A 27,400-nucleotide genomic window follows, 5' to 3' on the forward strand; every position below is an offset into this window, starting at 1 on the left:
ACAGACAATGTTTTACAGATAAAACTCTTATGTAACTGACAAATGATATATCTATATACAGTTCATACTGTGTCTTCTTACACAGAGTTGCCTACCACGCCACAGAGAACTGAATGACAACATCTTCCACCCTTGTCCCGAACGTTTATTTCTTTATATATTTGTGACTATAATTAATATTTCTTACATTAAGCTTTGCAGTCTTATCACCGTCACTTAGTGACACACACATACAGTGTTTGTTAGAAATCCCCTAAATAAAGTTCTGTGATTGGCCCATTATAAAGCAATGAGAGTATCTGGTAATCACAGAGGTGTCCAGCTACCCCTGACCACGGAGACAAAGGTCTGTGGGTCACTAGATGGATTGTGGAATTTATTGCTTCCTCAGCGATTACCTCTGGAACATCTCCTCAAGCCTTGTAGAAATACAATCAAGTTATAAATGATCCTAAATGATCTGTTTCCCTTTCTCAAAACAAAGGTCCTAGCGTTGGATTTCCAGCTGTACTATGTTTACTTTTTAATTTTCTCTCTTTTTCTCTCTGTAACAATCTTGTTTGTTTCCCTGTGTCCATTATTCAAAGCAGATGTGCTGAATCCGAGGAACTGCCCTTCCAGAGCTATTCCCAGCTGGCCTGGAAGTTCAGGGTTTCAGCAATTAAAGGGGAACATGTGGGACATAAGTATGTTATCTTTCCGTGGCTAGTCATGTATCAATGCAATGCTCACAAACATGATCACTGAAGTCCACTGGTCAACAGACTAATTGAAAATAACGATGAGAACAAATGTTTTTCTCCAATAATTAATGTATAGAGATGGCAGCACCCTATGTGTATGAGGATCACAGTGGTGATTCCTATCTCCAGCCATTTCCCTAATTTTATAGGATGACCATCAGATTTCTCCTAGTGCCCTCATCCCATACTTTATTAAACCCATCCTTTCTCATCCCACTTGCAGTTTCCTCACTGATTCTAGCTTGATTCTCCCACATTCCAGGCTCACCATTATTATCTCATGCGTTGTCCAGGCTGTTATGACCATCGAATCATCTCAGACCTTTTCTCTCTCTATTATCTAATATATGACTGTTATCATCTTGCCCAGTTTCCCAGCTCAATTATCCCATCAGCTATGCCTATCAATCTATCTCACACCATAAGCTATGCCCATCATATCATCTAACAACATCTACTATACCATCAGCTATGCCCATCATATCATCTCACACATCTACTATCCCCATCATATTATCTTACACCATTATATCATCAGCTATGCCCATCATATCGTCTCACACCATCTACTATCCCATCATTTATGCCCATCATATCATCTTACACCAGCTACTATGCCATCACCTATACCCATCATATAATCTCACAGCCTCTATTATACCATCAGCCGTGCCCATCTTATCCTCTCACACAGTCTATTATACCATCAGCTATGCCCATCATATCATCTAACACCATTTACTATCCCATCAGCTATGCCCATTATTTAATCTCACACCATCTACTATCCCCTTCATATTATCTCACACCCTCTATCATACCATCAGCTATGCCTATCAATCTATCTCACACCATAAGCTATGCCCATCATATCATCTAACAACATCTACTATACCTTCAGCTATGCCCATCATATCATCTCACACCGTCTATTATACCATCAGCTATGCCCATATCATCTCACACATCTACTATCCCCATCATATTATCTTACACCATTATATCATCAGCTATGCCCATCATATCATCTTACATCATCAGCTATGCCCATCATATCATCTTACATCATCTGCTATGACCATCATATCATCTCACAGCCTCTATTATACCATCAGCCATGCCCATCATATCCTCTCACACAGTCTATTATACCATCAGCTATGCCCATCATATCATCTAACACCATCTACTATCCCATCAGCTATGCCCATTATATAATCTCACACCATCTACTATCCCCTTCATATTTTCTCACACCCTCTATCATACCATCAGCTATGCCCATCATATCATCTCACACCCTCTATTATACCATCAGCTATGCCCATCATATCATCTCACACCCTCTATTATACCATCAGCTATGCCCATCATATCATCTCACACCCTATATTATACCATCAGCTATGCCCATCATATCATCTCACACCCTCTATTATACCATCAGCTATGCCCATCATATCATCTCACACCATCTACTATCCCCATCATATTATCTCGTACCATCTATTATATCATCAGCTATGCCCATCATATCTTTTCACACCATCTACTATGCCATCAGCTATGCCCATTATACTATCTCACACCATCTACTATCCCATAAGCCATGCCCGTAATACTATCTCACACCATCTACTATCCCATCATATTACCTTACACCATCTATTGTATCATAAACTATGCTCATCATACTCTCACAACATCTACTGTCCCATCAGCTATGCCCATCATATTATCTCACACCATCTATTATGTCATCAGCTATGCCCATCATCTTACACCATCTACTATCCCATCAGCTATACCAATCATATCATCTCACATCTTCTACTCATCATATCATCTTACACCATCTACTATCCCATCATATCATCTCACATCATCTACTATCCCATGAGCTATGCCCATCATATTATCTCACACCCTCTATTATATCATCAGCTATGCCCATCATATTATCTCACACCCTCTATTATACCATCAGCTATGCCCATCATATCATCTCACACCGTCTACTATCCCATCAGCTATGCCCATCATATTATCTCACACCCTCTATTATACCATCAGCTATGCCCATCATATCATCTCACACCGTCTACTATCCCATCAGCTATGCCCATCATATTATCTCACACTCTCTATTATATCATCAGCTATGCCCATCATATCATCTCACACCATCTACTATCCCATCAGCTATGCCCATCATATCATCTCACACCATCTACTATCCCATCAGCTATGCCCATCATATCATCTCACACCATCTATTATACCATCAGCTATGCCCATCATATCATCTCACACCATCTATTATATCATCAGCTATGCCCATCATATTATCTCACACCCTCTATTATATCATCAGCTATGCCATCATATCATCTCACACCGTCTACTATCCCATCAGCTATGCCCATCATATTATCTCACACCCTCTATTATATCATCAGCTATGCCCATCATATTATCTCACACCCTCTATTATACCATCAGCTATGCCCATCATATCATCTCACACCGTCTACTATCCCATCAGCTATGCCCATCATATTATCTCACACCCTCTATTATATCATCAGCTATGCCCATCATATTATCTCACACCCTCTATTATACCATCAGCTATGCCCATCATATTATCTCACACCCTCTATTATACCATCAGCTATGCCCATCATATCATCTCACACCGTCTACTATCCCATCAGCTATGCCCATCATATTATCTCACACCCTCTATTATATCATCAGCTATGTCCATCATATTATCTCACACCCTCTATTATATCATCAGCTATGTCCATCATATTATCTCACACCCTCTATTATATCATCAGCTATGCCCATCATATTATCTCACACCCTCTATTATATCATCAGTTATGCCCATCATATCATCTCACACCATCTACTATCCCATCATATCTCACACCATCTATTATATCATCAGCTATGCCCATATCATCTCACACCATCTATTATACCATCAGCTTTGCCCATCATATCATCTCACACCATCTATATCATCAGCTATGCCCATCATATTATCTCACATCATCTACTATCCCATCAGCTATGCCCATCATATTATCTCACAGCCTCTATTATATCATCAGCTACGCCCATCATATCATCTCACTCCATCTACTATCCCATCAGCTATGCCCATCATATCATCTCACACCCTCTATTATATCATCAGCTACGCCCATCATATCACCTCACACCATCTACTATCCCATCAGCTATGCCCATCATATCATCTCACACCATCTACTATACCATCAGCTATGCCCATCATATCATCTCACACCATCTATTATATCATCAGCTATGCCCATCATATTATCTCACACCCTCTATTATATCATCAGCTATGCCCATCATATCATCTCACACCGTCTACTATCCCATCAGCTATGCCCATCATATTATCTCACACCCTCTATTATACCATCAGCTATGCCCATCATATTATCTCACACCCTCTATTATACCATCAGCTATGCCCATCATATTATCTCACACCCTCTATTATATCATCAGCTATGCCCATCATATTATCTCACACCCTCTATTATACCATCAGCTACGCCCATCATATCATCTCACTCCATCTACTATCCCATCAGCTATGCCCATCATATCATCTCACACCCTCTATTATATCATCAGCTACGCCCATCATATCACCTCACACCATCTACTATCCCATCAGCTATGCCCATCATATCATCTCACACCATCTACTATACCATCAGCTATGCCCATCATATCATCTCACACCATCTATTATATCATCAGCTATGCCCATCATATTATCTCACACCCTCTATTATATCATCAGCTATGCCCATCATATCATCTCACACCGTCTACTATCCCATCAGCTATGCCCATCATATTATCTCACACCCTCTATTATATCATCAGCTATGCCCATCATATTATCTCACACCCTCTATTATACCATCAGCTATGCCCATCATATCATCTCACACCGTCTACTATCCCATCAGCTATGCCCATCATATTATCTCACACCCTCTATTATATCATCAGCTATGTCCATCATATTATCTCACACCCTCTATTATATCATCAGCTATGCCCATCATATTATCTCACACCCTCTATTATATCATCAGCTATGCCCATCATATCATCTCACACCATCTACTATCCCATCATATCTCACACCATCTATTATATCATCAGCTATGCCCATATCATCTCACACCATCTATTATACCATCAGCTATGCCCATCATATCATCTCACACCATCTATATCATCAGCTATGCCCATCATATTATCTCACACCATCTACTATCCCATCAGCTATGCCCATCATATTATCTCACAGCCTCTATTATATCATCAGCTACGCCCATCATATCATCTCACACCATCTACTATCCCATCATATTATCTCACAGCCTCTATTATATCATCAGCTACGCCCATCATATCATCTCACACCATCTACTATCCCATCAGCTATGCCCATCATATCATCTCACACCCTCTATTATATCATCAGCTACGCCCATCATATCACCTCACACCATCTACTATCCCATCAGCTATGCCCATCATATCATCTCACACCATCTATTATACCATCAGCTATGCCCATCATATCATCTCACACCATCTATATCATCAGCTATGCCCATCATATTATCTCACACCATCTACTATCCCATCAGCTATGCCCATCATATTATCTCACAGCCTCTATTATATCATCAGCTACGCCCATCATATCATCTCACACCATCTACTATCCCATCATATTATCTCACAGCCTCTATTATATCATCAGCTACGCCCATCATATCATCTCACACCATCTACTATCCCATCAGCTATGCCCATCATATCATCTCACACCCTCTATTATATCATCAGCTACGACCATCATATCACCTCACACCATCTACTATCCCATCAGCTATGCCCATCATATCATCTCACACCATCTATTATACCATCAGCTATGCCCATCATATCATCTCACACCATCTACTATCCCATCATACTATCACATACTCTACCATCGCAACACCCATCTTATCACCTGAGCTCATTTTCAGAGTGCCCTCAACCCATCATCTAAACCCATCTTATCTTACAACCACTCTGCCCACCTATGAAATTAGATGTATAGATAGATCACAAGGACCAATCAGGAAGCAGTAAATATTAATGGTTTGAATAATAGTAATATTAATGACAGTGATGCGTTTCTTTCCAAATATGACCTCATTGCACTGAGCAAATAACGCCATGGGGTGGCGCTATGCTAATGGTTTAGAATAAATAAAGACCAATCTCTACACGTTTTGTCCTAAAAGCTCCTTATTTATAGAATATTTGTTTTCTGAATACACAGAACCCAGTACTAATATCATGTACTCGCATATAGACAGCAATATAATATGCAGGAGACTGTACATAAACGCTTTATCAGCGGGCATAGTTTTCCGCACAGCTGCCGTATTATATCTGTGACAGGAATGTAGTGTTTACTTTCCAATGTATTTTGCTGCTAAATAAGCCGATAATCAGCAAAAATGACTGCGATGAGCCAGGAGTCACATGTCAATAAACGGTGACAGCACAGGACAGTGATACAATCTCCCTGACCATACATCTACCTTCTACTGCCCTCTCCTGGTCAGGAAAGGCAAAACTGGGCATAGCCATAACTAATTCTATATTCAATGAGCGACCAGTTGTGGGGCCTGTACAGTGTCATTCTCCACTAATCAGATGGAGCATTGCAAAACAATCTCTCACAGCTGTCATTAAGGGGCAAATTCAGATGGCTGCAAATTGCTTAATGTGGGTTGAAAACTGTTGTTGTTTATACACATCCGCATCAAGTAAACGCAAGTGTCAGTGTGAGCACTCTGGACTTTTAATTCGCACCTACAGGGTAGGTGAAAAAATCCTTCATTAATGGCAAAAATGTCAGGAAACAGAGCAGTCCTCCAGGACACAGAGCAGTACCCCAGGACACCGGGCAGTACCCCAGGACACAGAGCAGTACCCCAGGACACCGGGCAGTACCCCAGGACACAGAGCAGTACCCCAGGACACCGGGCAGTACCCCAGGACACCGGGCAGTACCCCAGGACACCGGGCAGTACCCCAGGACACTGAGCAGTACCCCAGGACACAGAGCAGTACCCCAGGACACTGAGCAGTACTCCAGGACACAGGGCAGAACCCCAGGACACAGGGCAGAACCCCAGGACACAGGGCAGAACCCCAGGACACAGGGCAGAATACCGGGCAGTACCCCAGGACACTGAGCAGTACCCCAGGATACTGAGCAGTACCCCAGGACACCGGGCAGTACCCCAGGACACAGAGCAGTACCCCAGGACACAGAGCAGTACCCCAGGACACCGGGCAGTACCCCAGGACACCGGGCAGTACCCCAGGACACAGAGCAGTACCCCAGGACACAGAGCAGTACCCCAGGACACAGAGCAGTACCCCAGGACACTGAGCAGTACCCCAGGACACTGAGCAGTACTCCAGGACACAGGGCAGAACCCCAGGACACAGGGCAGAACCCCAGGACACAGGGCAGAACCCCAGGACACAGGGCAGAATACCGGGCAGTACCCCAGGACACTGAGCAGTACCCCAGGACACTGAGCAGTACCCCAGGACACTGAGCAGTACCCCAGGACACTGAGCAGTACCCCAGGACACCGAGCAGTACCCCAGGACACCGGGCAGTCCTCCAGGACAAAGGGCAGAACCCCAGAACACAGGGCAGTACCCCAGAACACAGGGCAGTACCCCAGGACACCGGGCAGTACCCCAGGACACCGGGCAGTACCCCAGGACACCGGGCAGTACCCCAGGACACCGGGCAGTACCCCAGGACACAGAGCAGCACCCCAGGACACTGAGCAGTCCTCCAGGACACCGAGCAGTCCTCCAGGACACAGGGCAGTACTCCAGGACCCAGGGCAGTACTCCAGGACCCAGGGCAGTACTCCAGGACCCAGGGCAGTACTCCAGGACCCAGGGCAGTACTCCAGGACCCAGGGCAGTACTCCAGGACCCAGGCCAGTACCCCAGGACACAGGGCAGTACCCAGGACACCAAGCAGGACACCGGGCAGTACCCCAGGACACAGAGCAGTACCCCAGGACACTGAGCAGTCCTCCAGGACACTGAGCAGTCCTCCAGGACACCAGGCAGTCCTCCAGGACACCAGGCAGTCCTCCAGAACACAGGGCAGTCCCCCAGGACACAGGGCAGTCCCCAGAACACAGGGCAGTCCCCCAGAACACAGGGCAGGACACCAGGCAGTACCCCAGGACAGAGGGCACTACCCCAGGACAGAGGGCACTACCCCAGGACACAGGGCACTACCCCAGGACACAGGGCACTACCCCAGGACACAGGGCAGTCCCCCAGGAGACCCCTCCCAATGAATATTAATAATGTATTTAGGAGGTTCTTAAATAGGAGAATATGGCCAATAAAAGTACTGTGTCTCTAAAAAGTAGAAAAAATGGTTTCATTATGTGGGACAGGTATGTATAGGTGTAATGATGTGGGGGTATAAATGATGTGGGACAGGTATGTAGAAGTGTAATGATGTGGGACAGGTATGTAGAAGTGTAATGATGTGGGACAGGTATGTATAGGTGTAATGATGTGGGACAGGTATGTAGAGGTGTAAATGATGTGGGATATGTATGTAGAGATGTAAATGATGTGGGACAGGTATGTGGAGGTGTAATGATGTGGGACAGGTATGTGGAGGTGTAATGATGTGGGACAGGTATGTGGGGGTATAAATGATGTGGGACAGGTATGTAGAGGTGTAATGATGTGGGACATGTATGTATAGGTGTAATGATGTGGGACATGTATGTATAGGTGTAATGATGTGGGACAGGTATGTGGAGGTGTAATGATGTGGGACAGGTATGTGGAGGTGTAAATGATGTGGGACAGGTATGTGGAGATGTAAATGATGTGGGACAGGTATGTGGAGGTGTAAATGATCTGGGACAGGTATGTGGAGGTGTAAATGATGTGGGACAGGTATGTAGAGGTGTAATGATGTGGGACAGGTATGTGAAGGTGTAAATGATGTGGGACAGGTATGTGGAGGTGTAACTGATGTGTGACAGGTATGTAGAGGTGTAATGATGTGTGACAGGTATGTAGAGGTGTAAATGATGTGGGACAGGTATGTAGAGATGTAATGATGTGGGACAGGTATGTAGAGGTGTAAATGATGTGGGACAGGTATGTAGAGGTGTAAATGATGTGGGATAGGTATGTAGAGGTGTAATGATGTGGGACAGGTATGTAGAGGTGTAATGATGTGGGACAGGTATGTGGAGGTGTAAATGATGTGGGACAGGTATGTGGAGGTGTAAATGATGTGGGACAGGTATGTGGAGGTGTAATGATGTGGGACATGTATGTAGAGGTGTAATGATGTGGGACATGTATGTAGAGGTGTAATGATGTGGGACATGTATGTAGAGGTGTAATGATGTGGGACATGTATGTAGAGGTGTAATGATGTGGGACATGTATGTAGAGGTGTAATGATGTGGGACATGTATGTAGAGGTGTAATGATGTGGGACATGTATGTAGAGGTGTAATGATGTGGGATATGTATTAAGAGGTGTAATGATGTGGGACAGGTATGTAGAGGTGTAATGATGTGGGACATGTATGTAGAGGTGTAATGATGTGGGACATGTATGTTCGGTGTTGTATGGATGGGAAATGGGTTTTAGAACTTGCAATTAGGAGTTCCAAATGTTTTCCCCCAAACTTACACATATAGAGACATATAAATGTACCCCAAATACTCCAGACATATTTATTTGGTGAAATACACTTATTGGCTGTTATTTTTGAAAACTGTAAATAGCAACAATTTTTTAAGGATGAATTCCCCACTTTTCATGCGCTCGCCCAGGGTCATGCACTCGCCCAGGGTCATGCACTCGCCCAGGTCATGCGCTCGCCCAGGGTCATGCGCTCGCCCAGGGTCATGCGCTCGCCCAGGTCATGCACTGTAGCATTAATGTGCAACATTGCAGGTAGTACCTGACTGGACAGCACAGATCCAGACTAATCAGCTGTGACATGCAGGGACACACCTATAGGGCAATCCTGCTCTGGGAGAGTTAATATGACTCAAATAATGGTTCATTAGCCATAGCAGGGGCTGGGAAGAAGGCACTTGGCAGTGATACATTAGGGGGTTACCCCCCAAGTAGGCAGGACCACCATTTTTTTTTTAAATGCACACATAAGACAAGAGAATGCCGGGCCGTGGTAACCCCCATAAGTTTCCTGGATAAGGGAAGTGGCACAACAATGTAACAATGTATCAGCTACAGGTTCCTTATTTTGTACAGTATCACTTAGTAGTGTCTTCCTTGTAGTCATGTTCATTCTTTTATTACAGTTTGTGCCTATTTCAGGCAATACAAAAACCAAACATATAAAATAAATGTAATATGAATGGGATGATCCCTGTGAGGGGAGAATCATCCTGAAACGTACAGTAATTCCCTCCTTATGTTGCAGAGCATTCATTCATCTCTACGGCTATACTGAGAACACCCCTGTACATAATGACGATCCTGGGAACGGGAGACACCCGAATTCCAGCGTGTCCCTAATTGCGGCACAATAGACTCACTAATACAATGCTCGAGGAGAATATGTTTTCTTTCTACAAACTGTTTTCATTTTTGTTTGCTGGAAAAGCAATTGAGCGCTGAATCCAATCATACTGCCAAACTTAAAGCAACCGCGGGTTCTGTGGTTTTTGTCTGAGATCAAAGCCCCGCGCATATAAAGGCTGCTCACGACTCACAACACAGGTTTGCTATTTTTAAATCGGACACAGGCTCTGTTAAAGGGACAATAACATTTATGTTATCTGTGCTACATAGGAGCGCAGAGTCATCATCCGATATCTGAGCCCTGATCTCGGACGCTGGGGGCCAAATGTAATAGCCCACGATGTGTGGTGGCCAGGGCGATTCTGGAGAGATGGTCATTAGATTTAAAGCGGCAATTAATTTAAAAGCAAAACCACCCTGGTATTTAATAACCACATATATTAAAAGTAAAAAATAGCAGCATATGATTAAACATTACAGTCATGTGTAATATTAATAGTATAAAAAGCCTTCTCAATATTGGACTTCATGGAGAAGCAATACTAATAGCAGCTGATTAAACTTGTTTGGAGGCAGTAATATAGTAGAATAGTACATATGGATCACTACTTCAGCAGTGCCATGTACGTAATAGTCCATGGCATTGATGGACCATGTTGTTGGGTAGCGTATAAAGGTGGGTTATCGATATATAAAAGTAACGTTCATTAACAAATAAATAAAATTAATTTTATTCATGGTTATGTGTGTCCCGTGCCCAGCAATATAGGCGGCTATTTGGGCAGCCAGAAAGGCTAATGAAATCCTAACTTGCTACAAATCGCTGTGTACACCCACCACCGGTGTACCCACATCCGCCAACCCTCGATCTACAGCTGATTGGCCTCACAGATAATGTGGTCATGGTATCAGATCACATGACCTGTGTCCCAAGAGATCTGGGGGTCTATTTACTAAGCAGTGTTAGGAAACAGAGTGAAAAGTGATAAGAAAGTGATAAGGTACCAGCCAATCAGCTCCCAACTGCCATTGTGTTTGAAATGACAGGTGGGAGCTGATTGGCTGGTACCTTATCAGTTTCTTATCACTTTTCACTCTGTCTCCTAACACTGCTTAGTAAATAGACCCCTTTATCTTTAGGTCTAAACACAGAAGAATATATTTTGCACCAAATGCTGGCAACTCAAAGGAGTTAATTGACTTAGTGTCGGTTCTAACTCCCGATGCTTCTGATCATGTTATTACACAATTCCTGATTCTCCAGATTTGAGGCGCTATGACTGAAATAAGCTAAATTACAATAACGTTTCCCACATTGCCCCCAGCATTCCTCCTCTGATAATGTTATGTAGCAGTGCTCCTCAGAGTGACTGCACAAGTAACAATGACTCTGTGTGAATGAAATTATCACCAAGCAGCAGCAATTAAGCCTCCGCACCAATTTATTTTAACATGGACATGAGGACTTTCCATATACCACTTTCTGGATAAGAGATGCCTTAACAGTATTTATATTTAATATATATGCATGTAATATCTTTGTTCATGTAATAGATATATATATTCAAATAAACAACAACTTTCATTTGCATTGAAAGTATTCATTTAATTCTGTGCACTACACTGTGGCAAAGTGAATGAATTACCACGTGCCTGCTGTTAGCAGTGTGCAGCTGCAGTCAGACAAGATAAACAGAGCAGCTAAGCTGATCAACTGTATATAGGGAACAGGAAAGCTGTGGCCTTAGGAAAAGGTAAACATGGACTAAACCTCAGCCAATCAGGATAGAGCTGGGGTGGAGTTTAGCCTTTAAAAAGGTGCTGTGGGTGGGCCTACCTGGTCTGTGTTAGCTTAGTGATAGGGATCACCAAGAACAAGACTATTTTGTTTGTGCAAGTTGTCTTCCATCCTGTACACAATGCGGTTTAGTGTAACACACAATCTAAAACCAAAATAAAACCTCTTTACTGCAAGACGCCAGAACGCATCCTTCTGGAGCCACGCGGAGTCTGCATCCAGCCACAAGTAAGCATGGCGCTAACGGGACGATGAACATCAGACCACACTGCCACTTAGTATATCAACCCCTCTGTGTTTTATTGTCTGAAACTGATTCTAGTGACAGAAAGACGTAAACTCCCAAAACATGATGTTCCCGGGGTCTGGATTTCACATTGTCATATCACAGACAGGCAGAAAATAAAATACATGTTTTCCAGCTAATGACTGGGCCCATTCTCTCCGAAATATGCGGTTTCTTCAGGCCACTCCGAGGATATTGTCAAACAAGTTATAGGCTTCAAGAAACACAACTATCTGAGTCTGGTCAGGGTCCTGGACAGCTCGGATTTACGATGTGACAGGAACAGGCTCCCCGAGTCTCTAATCTACAGATGCCACAAGGAATAGCTGCATTCAGCACAAAAACTCAGGGGCGCGGGCTCACAGTATAGAGCTATTATATAAACAGGGGATTCACCTGCAAAAAAAACTATCTACAAGTATATACATTCCTTCCCTGCAAGTTCTTCTAAACTTGTTACTTTATCTTTATGGCTTCCTTCTGTGCTCTTCACTATGGCCTTCGTATCTTCCTTTTAGTTGCTCTCTGATACTGTGGCTCAGACCCGGACAGTCATTGTAACTGCATTGAAATATTTTTGTTTTGTGATAAGAGCAGTCTAAAAAAAAGAACATTTGCACAATATATACATGAGTGAAAAGCACAGACGGAAACCAGAAAACAAAATACGTATTTTGCTTTTAGTTGAATAACTAGTTACGTCTGTACCTATGCTTTTGTAGGACGTTCTCCACATCCCAACTGCTGAATGGAGAGATACAGGGGTGGTTTATGTATTAGTAGAGAAACGTCTGTCTGGACATGGGCTAAGCTTGAGGGACGGATTGTACAAACCCATAAATCAAAAGGACCGCAGAAAGACGCTTTACGTTCCCACTGAAACAAATTTTGAAACATTTTTTAATGGACGTCAGCAGTGAAGTGTTCACTGTGCAATCTCTGGCTGGGAAACGTCTCTCTAACTGGAAACAAAAGAAATATGTTTAAGTGCTCAGTGGACTGAATGACTGAGAACACTTTTATTTGATTGAGTTAGGAGAAGCCAAATCACTTTTACAGTTTCTTGGGGTGTAAGCGATCACACGGGCAGCTGACAGAGCCCATGTGTACTTTAATGGCGTCTTCTGCCAAAGCGTTTTCCATTGTACAGCCGCGAAAGCCCCGAGACGGGGCGCAGAGTAACAGCCTGCCCCCTCCCAGTGGCACGCCAATTACATTTAGCCCTAAACCCTGAGCCAACTCTAGGAGGCGGGCAATAATTAAAGGCAAATGTGCTTCTGCCACCAGCTGCTCTAACTTCACTAATCTCAGAAACCCTAATTGTCAGATACAATCGATGATTGAGAATAACCACACAAAAGACGGAGAGAATCCGCACTACAAACTCGCCCCAAAGGAAAAAGTAGGGGTGAAAAATGAGTATATTTAACAAGCTAATGAGTTTGTACCTTTGGGTAGCATTATTAGACATAAACAGCAGTTCTACCTCTGCTCTTCTCAGATATCCCCCTAAATCGTTCCTTTGGCAGGATGCTCTACTCAGATTACACTCCCCTAACAAGCCCGAGTACACCCCTCTCTGCTGTCTGTTGTTTTACGCAACTGTAGACTTAAGTCTGGAATATGATCACTTTACTATACGAAATGATTTTCATCAGTTTATTCAGACCCGTTTCTATTACTGCAGCTTGGTACAGTGACAAATATATATAAAAAACACAAATCATGACGGAAAGAAAGATGTTAAAAACCAGGCAAAGTAAAGGCATATATATATATAGGCTATATACCAGGCAGTCCTTTCAGCCTCTACCCCCAGCAACCTGGGCTACAAAGATCTAGGCTGCGCTGATGAAGGCCATCCAACCACATGATGTCTATTAGGGATACAATGGCCTAATATAGCCTTTCATGGAGGCACCTACACAGAGATGCCCCTATTGCTAATCACCTATAAAACTCTGAGCATTAGAAATTATTAGGTCGGCAACAACAGAGGAGTCACATAGGAAACAGTGAGAATGAAGGTCCCCATCAATCCTGGAAAATGTCGAAGTAGCCTTTTTATATATGACCTCTGTTTCTCTACAGAACAGAAGACAATGGTCCAGGGGCCTCTGCAAATCATTACAGTCATACCGTAAGCTCGGAGCCCAGACAAATGGCACAGGAGGGAATATTACTCATGTCGCCACGTCATCCAGCGCGGCCGGGCATCGTGTAACGATTTGCTGCTCCCATAGACACTGTGCTCACTTACAGGAAGGTTTTCATGGTAAAAGTAAAACACAAAATAATTTTGTCACTGATATTTTATATCTTTCATTTAAGCTGGGTACATGCAATACGATGTATCGAACGATATATCGTTCCAGCGTGGATCGGAACAATATATCATACACATCGTATAGTGTGTATGCCCGGTCCTTTGGTCACGGACCATCGCATCGTCCCATCTGCTATTCTGTACGTTAGATGGGACGATGCAACAACCGACGCGGTGCTGTTACATGCGGCATGTAACGAGACATTGCACCATCGTACGGGCGCATCGGGCAGTGTGGATAGCGCGTGTGATGTATCGTTACATCGCACCATCGTATGGTGTGTACCCAGCTTTACAGACTAGATTATACGCATCATACAAGGTATTTGTGTGTGCTTTGTGGCTGTGATGAGATCAGGCTACAACAGGCCATGTGGAAACAAACAACAGTCTCTGTATGTAAGCAGGACACATTATCACATCATTACCTGCCCATCCTGACCCACGTGGACTTGGTGAATCTGCAGATTACCCTGGAAAACAACACACAAAAGTGTTACACAGGGAATTACCCACCTCTCTCACAGGAATCGCAGCAGCTACTCAAAGAGGCGCTTGTGTCAGTATAATAACACAGAGAACCATTGGTATCTGCCACTTGTTGCCAATAAACCCCACCGTCATGTGCCAGCGCTCGGCCCTGGCAGAGCTGTGTAACTGTGAGGATATATTTTGTCATCGGGGTAAATGTCTGATATTGTGAGAACACAGGAACAATGATAAGATACTCTGTGATATGTATCATCCTCTCAGCAGATAACTGCGGGGCTTTAATATATAAAGGTAAATTATTATTTTCAGCCAAGTAGTAAGGGGAAAAACAGAGAGACGTCCTCTGCTTATACGCTGGTCACCCTACTGAAACGTTTATCTCACATGACAATAGCTGAGCATCAAGTGGGAGCTGAACCTTAGTAAACCAGCTTGTATGACAACACCTTCCAACACATTCCAGAATGTGATTTCTACACTCGTTGAAGACATTCACGTTAATCTCATTTTACACTGCAGGGAATCTGGCTACAAAGGTTCTTTCCCACCTATATGCATGATCCTTAGATGTGTTTTTATAAATCGGTGGTCAGTGCATGCTGTACGATAGAGGGGAGGCAGGGTGCGCTGGGCAGGCAGCAGTGGGAGGGGAGAGGGGAGGCAGGGTGCGCTGGGCAGGCAGCAGTGGGAGGGGAGAGGGGAGGCAGGGTGCGCTGGGCAGGCAGCAGTGGGAGGGGAGAGGGGAGGCAGCGTGCGCTGGGCAGGCAGCAGTGGGAGGGGAGGTAGCGTGCGCTGGGCAGGCAGTGTGCGCTGGGCAGGCAGCAGTGGGAGGGGAGAGGGGAGGCAGCATGCGCTGGGCAGGCAGCAGTGGGAGGGGAGAGGGGAGGCAGGGTGCACTGGGCAGGCAGCAGTGGGAGGGGAGAGGGGAGGCAGCATGCGCTGGGCAGGCAGCAGTGGGAGGGGAGAGGGGAAGCAGCGTGCGCTGGGCAGGCAGCGTGCGCTGGGCAGGCAGCAGTGGGAGGGGAGAGGGGAGGCAGCATGCGCTGGGCAGGCAGCAGTGGGAGGGGAGAGGGGAGGCAGGGTGCGTTGGGCAGGCAGCAGTGGGAGGGGAGAGGGGAGGCAGGGTGCGCTGGGCAGGCAGCAGTGGGAGGGGAGAGGGGAGGCAGCGTGCGCTGGGCAGGCAGCAGTGGGAGGGGAGAGGGGAAGCAGCGTGCGCTGGGCAGGCAGCGTGCGCTGGGCAGGCAGCAGTGGGAGGGGAGAGGGGTGGCAGCATGCGCTGGGCAGGCAGCAGTGGGAGGGGAGAGGGGAGGCAGGGTGCGTTGGGCAGGCAGCAGTGGGAGGGGAGAGGGGAGGCAGGGTGCGCTGGCAGGCAGCAGTGGGAGGGGAGAGGGGAGGCAGGGTGCGCTGGGCAGGCAGCAGTGGGAGGGGAGAGGGGAGGCAGCATGCGCTGGGCAGGCAGCAGTGGGAGGGGAGAGGGGAGGCAGCGTGCGCTGGGCAGGCAGCAGTGGGAGGGGAGAGGGGAGGCAGCGTATGCTGGGCAGGCAGCAGTGGGAGGGGAGAGGGGCGGCAGCGTATGCTCGGCAGGCAGCAGTGGGAGGGGAGAGGGGAGGCAGCGTGCGCTGGGCAGGCAGCAGTGGGAGGGGAGAGGGGAGGCAGCGTGCGCTGGGCAGGCAGCAGTGGGAGGGGAGAGGGGAAGCAGCGTGCGCTGGGCAGGTAGCGTGCGCTGGGCAGGCAGCAGTGGGAGGGGAGAGGGGTGGCAGCATGCGCTGGGCAGGCAGCAGTGGGAGGGGAGAGGGGAGGCAGGGTGCGTTGGGCAGGCAGCAGTGGGAGGGGAGAGGGGAGGCAGGGTGCGCTGGCAGGCAGCAGTGGGAGGGGAGAGGGGAGGCAGGGTGCGCTGGGCAGGCAGCAGTGGGAGGGGAGAGGGGAGGCAGCATGCGCTGGGCAGGCAGCAGTGGGAGGGGAGAGGGGAGGCAGCGTGCGCTGGGCAGGCAGCAGTGGGAGGGGAGAGGGGAGGCAGCGTATGCTGGGCAGGCAGCAGTGGGAGGGGAGAGGGGCGGCAGCGTATGCTGGGCAGGCAGCAGTGGGAGGGGAGAGGGGAGGCAGCGTGCGCTGGGCAGGCAGCAGTGGGAGGGGAGAGGGGAGGCAGCGTGCGCTGGGCAGGCAGCAGTGGGAGGGGAGAGGGGAGGCAGCGATAACGACGTTACTTGGTGTCTGCAGTTTCTGGTCAATGATATTAATATAGCAGGTAACACTGGTGGGAACTTATTATATTAATTTGCATCTTTAATTTTACTGTGGGAATAACCAAAACATTTTCCCTGATAGCCAATGTCGTGGCGGTATCTGTGGGACTGACCAGATCACAAGGTATCTCATTTTATCCACAGATTAAAGTGAGATCATGTGGACTCAATATTCAAATGCAGAAGTGAAAAGTTATGAAGTGTGTTTCTGTATTATACATACGTTATTATACCTTTATGGTTACTTTAATTCCACTGCAACACATGGGAGCTGCCAACTAACAATGTACATTGGCGTTCCAAAAACCACTCAGCTATGTAACACCTCCTGTCCTATTGTCCTCACGCTGCAGAACCCGCCGGTAGAAAGCCCACTTAGACAGGAACAGATCATACAAATATAAACGTACAGCTTGCTGGAAGCTAATAACTGACAGAGCTACGAATTGTGAGTCTGCTGAGATATGAAACAGGTCTTTAAAAACCACAGGAGCTAAAATATTTGATTTTCCTGTAATGTCATCAGTTTTCACCCAATGTCAGAAACACAAATAAATTCTGCTGGTTACAGCAATGTGCTTGGTATGTAGCTGTGATCACAATGACGGACCGCGGCCAACCGCACGCCACACGGCGCCAAGAGATCAACATGGCAGCCTTACTTTCCCTCCATGTGTGTTTTAGGGATTGGCACGGCAATATGATGGCATTTATTACAACTTTTTACACTCAAGAGTCAGCACAGTAAGCAAAAGTGGCCGTAGATCCTCGTGGGCAGCGGAGCTGACAATCACGGTGTGTAGTTCGTGCTACTGGAAGTATTCTGGATGTCAAGACACTCAGTAAAACTCAATACTCTATAGCAAAGCATAGGCGACCTATGTCTTTATAGTTGCTGAGGAACCGCATGCCCCGGGAAATGCTGGTACTTGTAGTTCCTCAATAGCTGGAGAGACGTAGGTTTGCCTAAGCCTGTCCAGGTATAAGCTGCGAATGCCAGGTTAGTACGACACTGATGTGTCTCTTTTTGCACCAGACACTGCCCAGAATGCAGCAGAGGAAACGCTCGGTGCTTATGAAGACAATTGTCAGGAGAAAGTGTCAGCAACGCGGTGACTTCCCCAAAATCTGAGAATAAAGTACCTCGCTGTCCTGCGTGATCTGAACCTGCTCTCCCTGCGGCACCTGTGCTATGTGCAGATGTCCCTGTAAACAACAAGAGAAAAATGATGTAAGAAAACACAATCAATGCGTACTATAAAAGGAACATGGTTTTCAAAGGGGTAAAAGTGATAATGGGGTCTATTTACTAAGCCTTGGATGGAGATTAAGTGAACGGCAATAAAGTACCAGCCAATCAGCTCCTAACTGCCACAGACTTGTGTTTGAAAAATGACAGTTAGGAGCTGGCTGGCTGGCACTTTATCTTCATCCATTGTGTCTCCATCCAAGCCTTAGAAAAGACAATAACGGACTATTACTAGTTTCTACAGAAACATAGGACATTGGGTTATACCAGTAGTATCTGGCCCGGAATACGTCTCAGTACAACTAGACCCACGCGTTTCAGTGGCATACAGTCTATGTAGGCGCTCAGTACCACACGTGCGGGGTGGGTGTGGGGAACACCAGTTACTGGACGGCTACAGACCGTTTGGGCTCCCTTAGAGGATTCTCTATCAATCACAGTTCTCATTTTCTCACTGTCCTTGTTTTGGGAGAAATAAAATAAACCCTCTCTTATAGAGGGGAGAATAAAGAGGCACAACCTAGAGATCAGCCAGAAAACCTTCTGACTTTATTTATTTATTTATTTGTTTTTAAACAAGAACAATTGCCTGTGAATTTCAAAGAAACACAGCTCCCTCTATACCAAACAGCTTCATTTCCTTTGGAAGGAAACGATCTTATTCATAAGAGGCAAAACAAAACAGACTGAACTTATCAAACTGACAATAGGGACTGCGAGGAAACATCCAGACTTGATAAAAGACACTTTTGCCTTCCGTTCCCCGCGGCCTGGAGGAGACTGGCGGGAATTAACCCTCGGCCTACTGCGGACGACGCGTACAGTGGCGTTTGGAGGACAGAATAATAGCGGTCTATGCCGTTCTAATGGATCACATTTATAATGCAATGTCAATCTCATTTGGCAGATTGTGAATGAGCATTTTAGCTATCGGTTACAGTGCAGCGACACCTCAGTGATGTATTATTAGTGGTTAAAGCCCAGTAAATGTCTGCCTCTGCCGGTGAGCAGCCAGAAACTAAAAGGAAATAAAAAGAACAATGTACAGAAAAAAATCTGCTATTTATATAAGGATATATGGGAAGGCTGATTTATGTGGTGAGCTGGGTTCCTGCCCTGCAAGAGTATAAACTGTTCTTATCGTGACCACTTAGCATTGATAAACCACTGTCAGTGCAATGATTCACTTAGAACAGTCATTACATTCCTAAAAAGCAATAGTCCCGGCCGGCGTCCTGGGGAATCGGGGCTGATCCATAGTGAAGAGATAGCAGCGTTCGTTGGCTAAGATCTGATACCATAGTCCTGTCTTTATACGATTCACTTTATTATAGACAATTATCAACTTTTTAGGAATTGAATTAATGCTGATACAATATTAAGAATCTTCAGCAAATGTATCTATGTACTGACAGTGGTTTATGGTGTTATGAACATTTCCATTATGAATATTAGCTGCGCTGCCTAGTTAAACATATTTATATCCATACATTTGCTCCTTAGCCTGTACAGGGATATAGCATAAATCAATGTCTAGCATATGCTTCCCCCTGTAATACACCTAATTAATTGCAACCCTTATTTTTTTATTATTTTCTTCCCCCAAACTAGTTAACGGGGTAGTAGTTTCCCCACATCCGACCATCTAGTGCTGGCTGTACTGTGATGGATAATAGCAGGACTATCAGCTAGTCTCTATATAATCTACAATATTATGCGCTATACTGTCGTACGGTATGGTTCAATAGTGCGCCATCATATATATCGCACAATGATGAGCCAGTGAGAGGGGAACACGGCGAGCGCTCCAGAGAAAATGGGCTTTTGTGTTCCAATATAATAGTTATTTCATGCAGCTATCTACCAACATTACGTGTCGCTTCTCGCGGATAGAATCTGTAAAGTGACTGCACATACAGCGGACAATTCAGATGCTCTGATTCTGACTAAATCCACTTAAGCTAAAGGGGCTTTGTATAAGGAAAAGGGGGCAGATTTATTTTGTGGAGCGAAGGACTCAACCTGCCTGAAAACAGACCCTGTGATCTCATAAACATTTCACTTGTCTACAGGAGATTCTGTGATCACTCCGCAATACTTAAATCAATGTGTCTCTGCTCCAAGTCCTAGCTATCAACTGTGAAATTAAGTGTCGTTACTCTTCCTTTAATTTGGCTGAAACCCGGCAGAGGTATTTCTCTGAGATAATCTTACATTCTCTGGGAAAAATCCGTCGCCAGAGGAAATAAACTTCCCTTTTATTGGACGGATGTCTCTCTGAAATCACAGCCTTCCAGCCCTCGCAGTATGAAGGGGCTTAAGACTTGTTTTTTGTACCTAGTAAGGAAGTTTCTAAATTTTAATAAACCGTAAGTATACTGTACTTTGGGGTAATAAAAAGGTCTCTTGCTGGCGCTTTTACCCCATTTATCCCAACTACAATACAGTTAAACAACCTCTATATACTAAAATGAATGGCTAAGCCTTGAGTAGGCCGTATGGACCTTTGTATCAGAGCTCACAAAACCCCTTCACCCCATCAAGCTCCACATAGTAATAAAGAAATGTATCTATCAATCTCTGGAATAATCTGTAAAAAAATAAATGTTATCTAGTAATCTATGGATCACTCACTACGGCATTAGGATACATTATTGGTAATTAGAGCAATCTAGTAACGAGGGAATGAGTGAAGGCAATGCTTATTACTATGAGAACCTACCACCTGGACCTGACCGTCTTCCCCGATCTGATGGATCTGCACCTGCTGCGCATTGGCCAGTGCGTAATGCAGCGCCTGGGGCGGAGTCTGTTGCAGGTCACTGGATGAGGATACGGTATTTTGGACGCCATCTGCAAAGCGGAACAGACAACATATGGAGTTGTGGCTAAATGATATATTAACAATGACATTCGCAAAGGCTTCCATTCAATAGAACTACAATAAAAAAAGCTTGACAGTGTTTAGGTAGATACCAACTGGTTGACATACAATTGGTCAACATGTACAAAAGATCGACATGGATGAAGTTCGACAGGTACAAAAGGTTAACAATGAAAAGGTTGACACAAAAATGGTTGACTTTTTATTTTTTTAGAATTACGATTAGGGTTAGGCACTTACTGGTGGGTTAGGCATTAGGATGAATGATTAGGGTTAGGCACTTACTGGTGGGTTAGGCACTAGGATGAATGATTAGGGTTAGGCACTTACTGGTGGGTTAGGCATTAGGATGAATGATTAGGGTTAGGCACTTACTGGAGGGTTAGGCACTAGGATGGGCGATTAGGGTTAGGCACTTACTGGAGGGTTAGGCACTAGGATGGGCGATTAGGGTTAGGCACTTACTGGAGGGTTAGGCACTAGGATGGGCGATTAGGGTCAGGCACTTACTGGAGGGTTAGGCACTAGGATGGGCGATTAGGGTCAGGCACTTACTGGAGGGTTAGGCACTAGGATGGGCGATTAGGGTTAGGCACTTACTGGAGGGTTAGGCACTAGGATGGGCGATTAGGGTTAGGCACTTACTGGAGGGTTAGGCACTAGGATGGGCGATTAGGGTTAGGCACTTACTGGTGGGTTAGACATTAGGATGGGCGATTAGGGTTAAGCATTAGGATGGGCGATTAGGGTTAGGCACTTACTGGAGGGTTAGGGTTAAGCATTAGGATGGGCGATTAGGGTTAGGCATTTACTGGAGGGTTAGGCATTAGGATGGGCGATTAGGGTTAGGCACTTACTGGAGGGTTAGGGTTAAGCATTAGGATGGGCGATTAGGGTTAGGCACTTACTGGTGGGTTAGACATTAGGATGGACGATTAGGGTTAGGCACTTACTGGAGGGTTAGGCATTAGGATGAATGATTAGGGTTAGGCACTTACTGGTGGGTTAGGCATTAGGATGAATGATTAGGGTTAGGCACTTACTGGTGGGTTAGGCATTAGGATGAATGATTAGGGTTAGGCACTTACTGGAGGGTTAGGCACTAGGATGGGCGATTAGGGTTAGGCACTTACTGGAGGGTTAGGCACTAGGATGGGCGATTAGGGTTAGGCACTTACTGGAGGGTTAGGCACTAGGATGGGCGATTAGGGTCAGGCACTTACTGGAGGGTTAGGCACTAGGATGGGCGATTAGGGTCAGGCACTTACTGGAGGGTTAGGCACTAGGATGGGCGATTAGGGTTAGGCACTTACTGGAGGGTTAGGCACTAGGATGGGCGATTAGGGTTAGGCACTTACTGGAGGGTTAGGCACTAGGATGGGCGATTAGGGTTAGGCACTTACTGGTGGGTTAGACATTAGGATGGGCGATTAGGGTTAAGCATTAGGATGGGCGATTAGGGTTAGGCACTTACTGGAGGGTTAGGGTTAAGCATTAGGATGGGCGATTAGGGTTAGGCATTTACTGGAGGGTTAGGCATTAGGATGGGCGATTAGGGTTAGGCACTTACTGGAGGGTTAGGGTTAAGCATTAGGATGGGCGATTAGGGTTAGGCACTTACTGGTGGGTTAGACATTAGGATGGACGATTAGGGTTAGGCACTTACTGGAGGGTTAGGCATTAGGATGAACGATTAGGTTTAGGCACTTACTGGAGGGTTAGGCATTAGGATGGGCAATTAGGGTTAGGCACTTACTGGAGGGTTAGGCATTAGGATGAACGATTAGGGTTAGGCACTTACTGGAGGGTTAGGCATTTACTGGAGGGTTAGGCATTAGGATGGGCGATTAGGGTTAGGCATTAGGATGGGCGATTAGGGTTAGGCATTAGGATGGGCGATTAGGGTTAGGCACTTACTGGAGGGTTAGGCATTTACTGGAGGGTTAGGCATTAGGATGGGCGATTAGGGTTAGGCATTAGGATGGGCGATTAGGGTTAGGCACTTACTGGAGGGTTAGGGTTAAGCATTAGGATGGGCGATTAGGGTTAGGCACTTACTGGAGGGTTAGGGTTAAGCATTAGGATGGGCGATTAGGGTTAGGCATTTACTGGAGGGTTAGGCACTAGGATGGGCGATTAGGGTTAGGCACTTACTGGTGGGTTAGACATTAGGATGGACGATTAGGGTTAGGCACTTACTGGAGGGTTAGGCATTAGGATGAACGATTAGGTTTAGGCACTTACTGGAGGGTTAGGCATTAGGATGGGCAATTAGGGTTAGGCACTTACTGGAGGGTTAGGCATTAGGATGAACGATTAGGGTTAGGCACTTACTGGAGGGTTAGGCATTTACTGGAGGGTTAGGCATTAGGATGGGCGATTAGGGTTAGGCATTAGGATGGGCGATTAGGGTTAGGCATTAGGATGGGCGATTAGGGTTAGGCACTTACTGGAGGGTTAGGCATTTACTGGAGGGTTAGGCATTAGGATGGGCGATTAGGGTTAGGCATTAGGATGGGCGATTAGGGTTAGGCACTTACTGGAGGGTTAGGGTTAAGCATTAGGATGGGCGATTAGGGTTAGGCACTTACTGGAGGGTTAGGGTTAAGCATTAGGATGGGCGATTAGGGTTAGGCATTTACTGGAGGGTTAGGCATTAGGATGGGCGATTAGGGTTAGGCACTTACTGGAGGGTTAGGGTTAAGCATTAGGATGGGCGATTAGGGTTAGGCACTTACTGGAGGGTTAGGCATTAGGATGAATGATTAGGGTTAGGCACTTACTGGAGGGTTAGGCATTAGGATGAATGATTAGTGTTAGGCACTTACTGGAGGGTTAGGCATTAGGATGGGCAATTAGGGTTAGGCACTTACTGGTGGGTTATGGTTAGGCATTAGGATGGATGATTAGGGTTAGGCACTTATCCCGATGGTTAGGGCTAGGCACCAGGAGGGAGGATTAGGGTGAAGATTAGGCTTTGACCATTCCAATGTCGACCTTTTGTACCTGTCCATCTTCATCCATGTTGACCTTTTGTGTCAACTGTTTGTACCTGTCGACCAATTACCTGTCTACCAGTTGGTGCCGACCTTTTGACTGTCTATCTAATTACTGTAGATCTTTTAATCCACACCCATTCACAACACAATTATCTCTCCACTGATACATTTTCAGCCCATTTAATCCTCAAGAATCCAGTTTTGGTACAGGGAATTAAGGCTACAGACACATCGGTGTTTGTTCTGCATTTAATGTGTGTTTCTAAACAGATGTGAAAGTAATCAATGTACCATTACTGCATGGAATGAATGAATGTGATAGCACTGAAACACAAGAGACAATTCCCGCTATGTAGGTACAGGTTGAGTCTCCCATATCCAAATATTCCGAAATACAGAATTTTTTTGGCATGACTGAGACAATGAAACCTTTGATTTTTGATGGTTCAATATACACAAACTTTGTCTAAGGCACAAATTATTAAAAATAATGTATAAAATGACCTACAGGCTGTGTGTATAAGGTGTATATGAATATGAAACATAAATACATTTCATGTATGTACACAAACTTTGTTTGAGCCATAAAATTATTGAAAATATTGTATAAAATGACCTGCAGGCTGTGTGTATAAGGTGTATATAACACATTAATGCATCCTGTGTGTATAATTTGGGTCCCATTCCCAAGATATTTCATTATTAAATGCAAATATTCCAAAATACGGAATTTTCCTTTATCCAAAATACCCCTGGTGCCGAGCACTTTGGATATGGGAGACTCAACCTGTACTATAAAACCGTGTCTCAGTAACTCATCGTGTTTTGTTCGGTCAGTGGATAAATCAGGATTTTAAATATTTAGCATTTTCATATGCATTGCTTCAAAAAGCGCCTTTATTGCCTCTTGTTCCATTTCAGTGCATCAACGCAGATAAAGTCTCACACACCCCACAGTGGGAGCAGATTGGTATGTGGGGTGCATGTCCAAAATGCCCTACGAATTAAAGATTAGTAATTGTATCTAAATGCATATCAAATTAATATAAAATGCACATTAAACACATGCAGAAAAGCAATACGGCTTATATGCCTTTTAGCCTGCAGTAAAAATGTATTTCTTAAGCTAGTATGTACGTAGCCTTATAGTCTTCAAATGCACCTATAATGCACAACAGATGCAAAGTCTTCCTGCTGTGTCTGACCTAAGTCACATCTATCTTTTGTGACCACTTGATCCCGCTTACGGTGCTGCGTTTACTGCCGGGGTTACGCAGGTACTCTGGTCAGCTGCCCCATAAATCTCCAGCACTTGGTGGGTGGCACTGGAGGGGCAGGCAGGGGCTGACACTCACAGCTGCTGACTGTCAGGGGTAGTTACACACAGACACATGGAATTCCCCCCCCCTGCACAATAGTGACACGGCAGCCATTTCCAGCGTGCTCACAATGCACAGATCTTAGCACCATAATGTTATTAGCCTTTTGTTTAGGGCAGGCGTTTTACTGGCCGTAACTTTTCGTAATGGTCTTAGCTGCATTCCCTGCCTGGAAAGAGGGGGCCCTGGAGGGTGGGGATACGGTGGTCCACTTCCCCTCTGGTACCCTGGAGATAGCCACGGTCTGCAGAGAACACGAATGTGTTGGGAGTGTGCAGAAATGGGGATTGGACAGCGAGCTGCCAGCTGCCGGCACAGATGTGCGCGGATGTTACTGCTCTTATTGTACAATGCAGCTGCAGTATGAACTGGAGGCATTTATACATTTATTTACACAACAGCCGTAAATCCCTCTGCACGGAATGACAGCCGGGGATATCAGGGACGTCTTCAGGTTCATCACAACACACAGGGTTAGGGGGGGGGGGGGATGGATGGGAAACTTAGGGAAACCAAAAACAAGCAGGAATGAAATATAAATATAATATGTCCTGCAGAGAGGGGTGTGACCTGCGTTATCTCATTTATTTCCTTTCATTTCAACTCTGTTTAATCAGATTAATGAAGCTACTTCGCTAATGTGGTTATAGCTTTAAATGCCCTTTCACCCTCTCTATATGACATCAGCTCACTGACATCACAGGCGTTATCCCAACCATATGTCCCAGGTGCAGCTGATAGTTGTTGTGCTCCTTAGGAGAGACACGGTACAGAAGGCGTAATTCAGCACTGTGCACACTAGCAGAGACACTGAGAACACTGCACACAATATGGCCTAGTGCTATGTCTATCCTGTACAGGAACGTGGCCAGCATAACAGGCCCTTACTGACGTATGCCACACACAGCCAGCAGCACGGTCCTGTACCCCAACTACATGGCACCACCATATTATATCTCTGATCCCTACTGTCTCTGATCCCTGTAGCTGTCTCTTCCTCTCTAGACCAACCTCCAGCTTTCACTCTTCTCCACCTACCTGTCGTATGTCCCCCCCGCTATCGCAGGGTCTCTCTTTCCGCCATCTAGCTCTCCCTATCTGCTGGCACCCCAGCTCTCTCTCTCCCCCCGTCTCCCAAGCGCTCTATTTCCTTCCTCTAGCTCCCTATTTTTGACCCCTTGATTATACTTTTGCCTAATTCCAGCACTGTTACCCCTGACAACCGCTCATACTGCTCACTACTAACATGAAGCTTTAACTTAAAAAACCACAGAGTGTCCCCCCTTCACCTT

The 27,400-nt window shown here is 45.5% G+C and overlaps 1 protein-coding gene across 1 annotated transcript in view; it reads right to left on the reverse strand.

Moving 5' to 3' along the window:
• The window catches only part of BANP (BTG3 associated nuclear protein), a 493,255-nt gene that overhangs the window by 172,156 nt on the left and 293,699 nt on the right, over positions 1 to 27,400 (reverse strand). Inside the window, exons 9-11 of the mRNA XM_088447981.1 lie at positions 21,569 to 21,699; positions 18,741 to 18,803; positions 15,291 to 15,335 (exon numbers count right to left, since the gene is read on the reverse strand). Coding sequence (XP_088304107.1) covers positions 15,291 to 15,335; positions 18,741 to 18,803; positions 21,569 to 21,699 — 239 coding nt within the window. The remainder of the gene's footprint in view (positions 1 to 15,290; positions 15,336 to 18,740; positions 18,804 to 21,568; positions 21,700 to 27,400) is intronic.

This window comes from Taudactylus pleione, unplaced genomic scaffold, assembly GCF_031769625.1.
Source record: "Taudactylus pleione unplaced genomic scaffold, aTauple2 ptg000447l, whole genome shotgun sequence".
Classification (NCBI taxonomy): domain Eukaryota; kingdom Metazoa; phylum Chordata; class Amphibia; order Anura; family Myobatrachidae; genus Taudactylus; species Taudactylus pleione.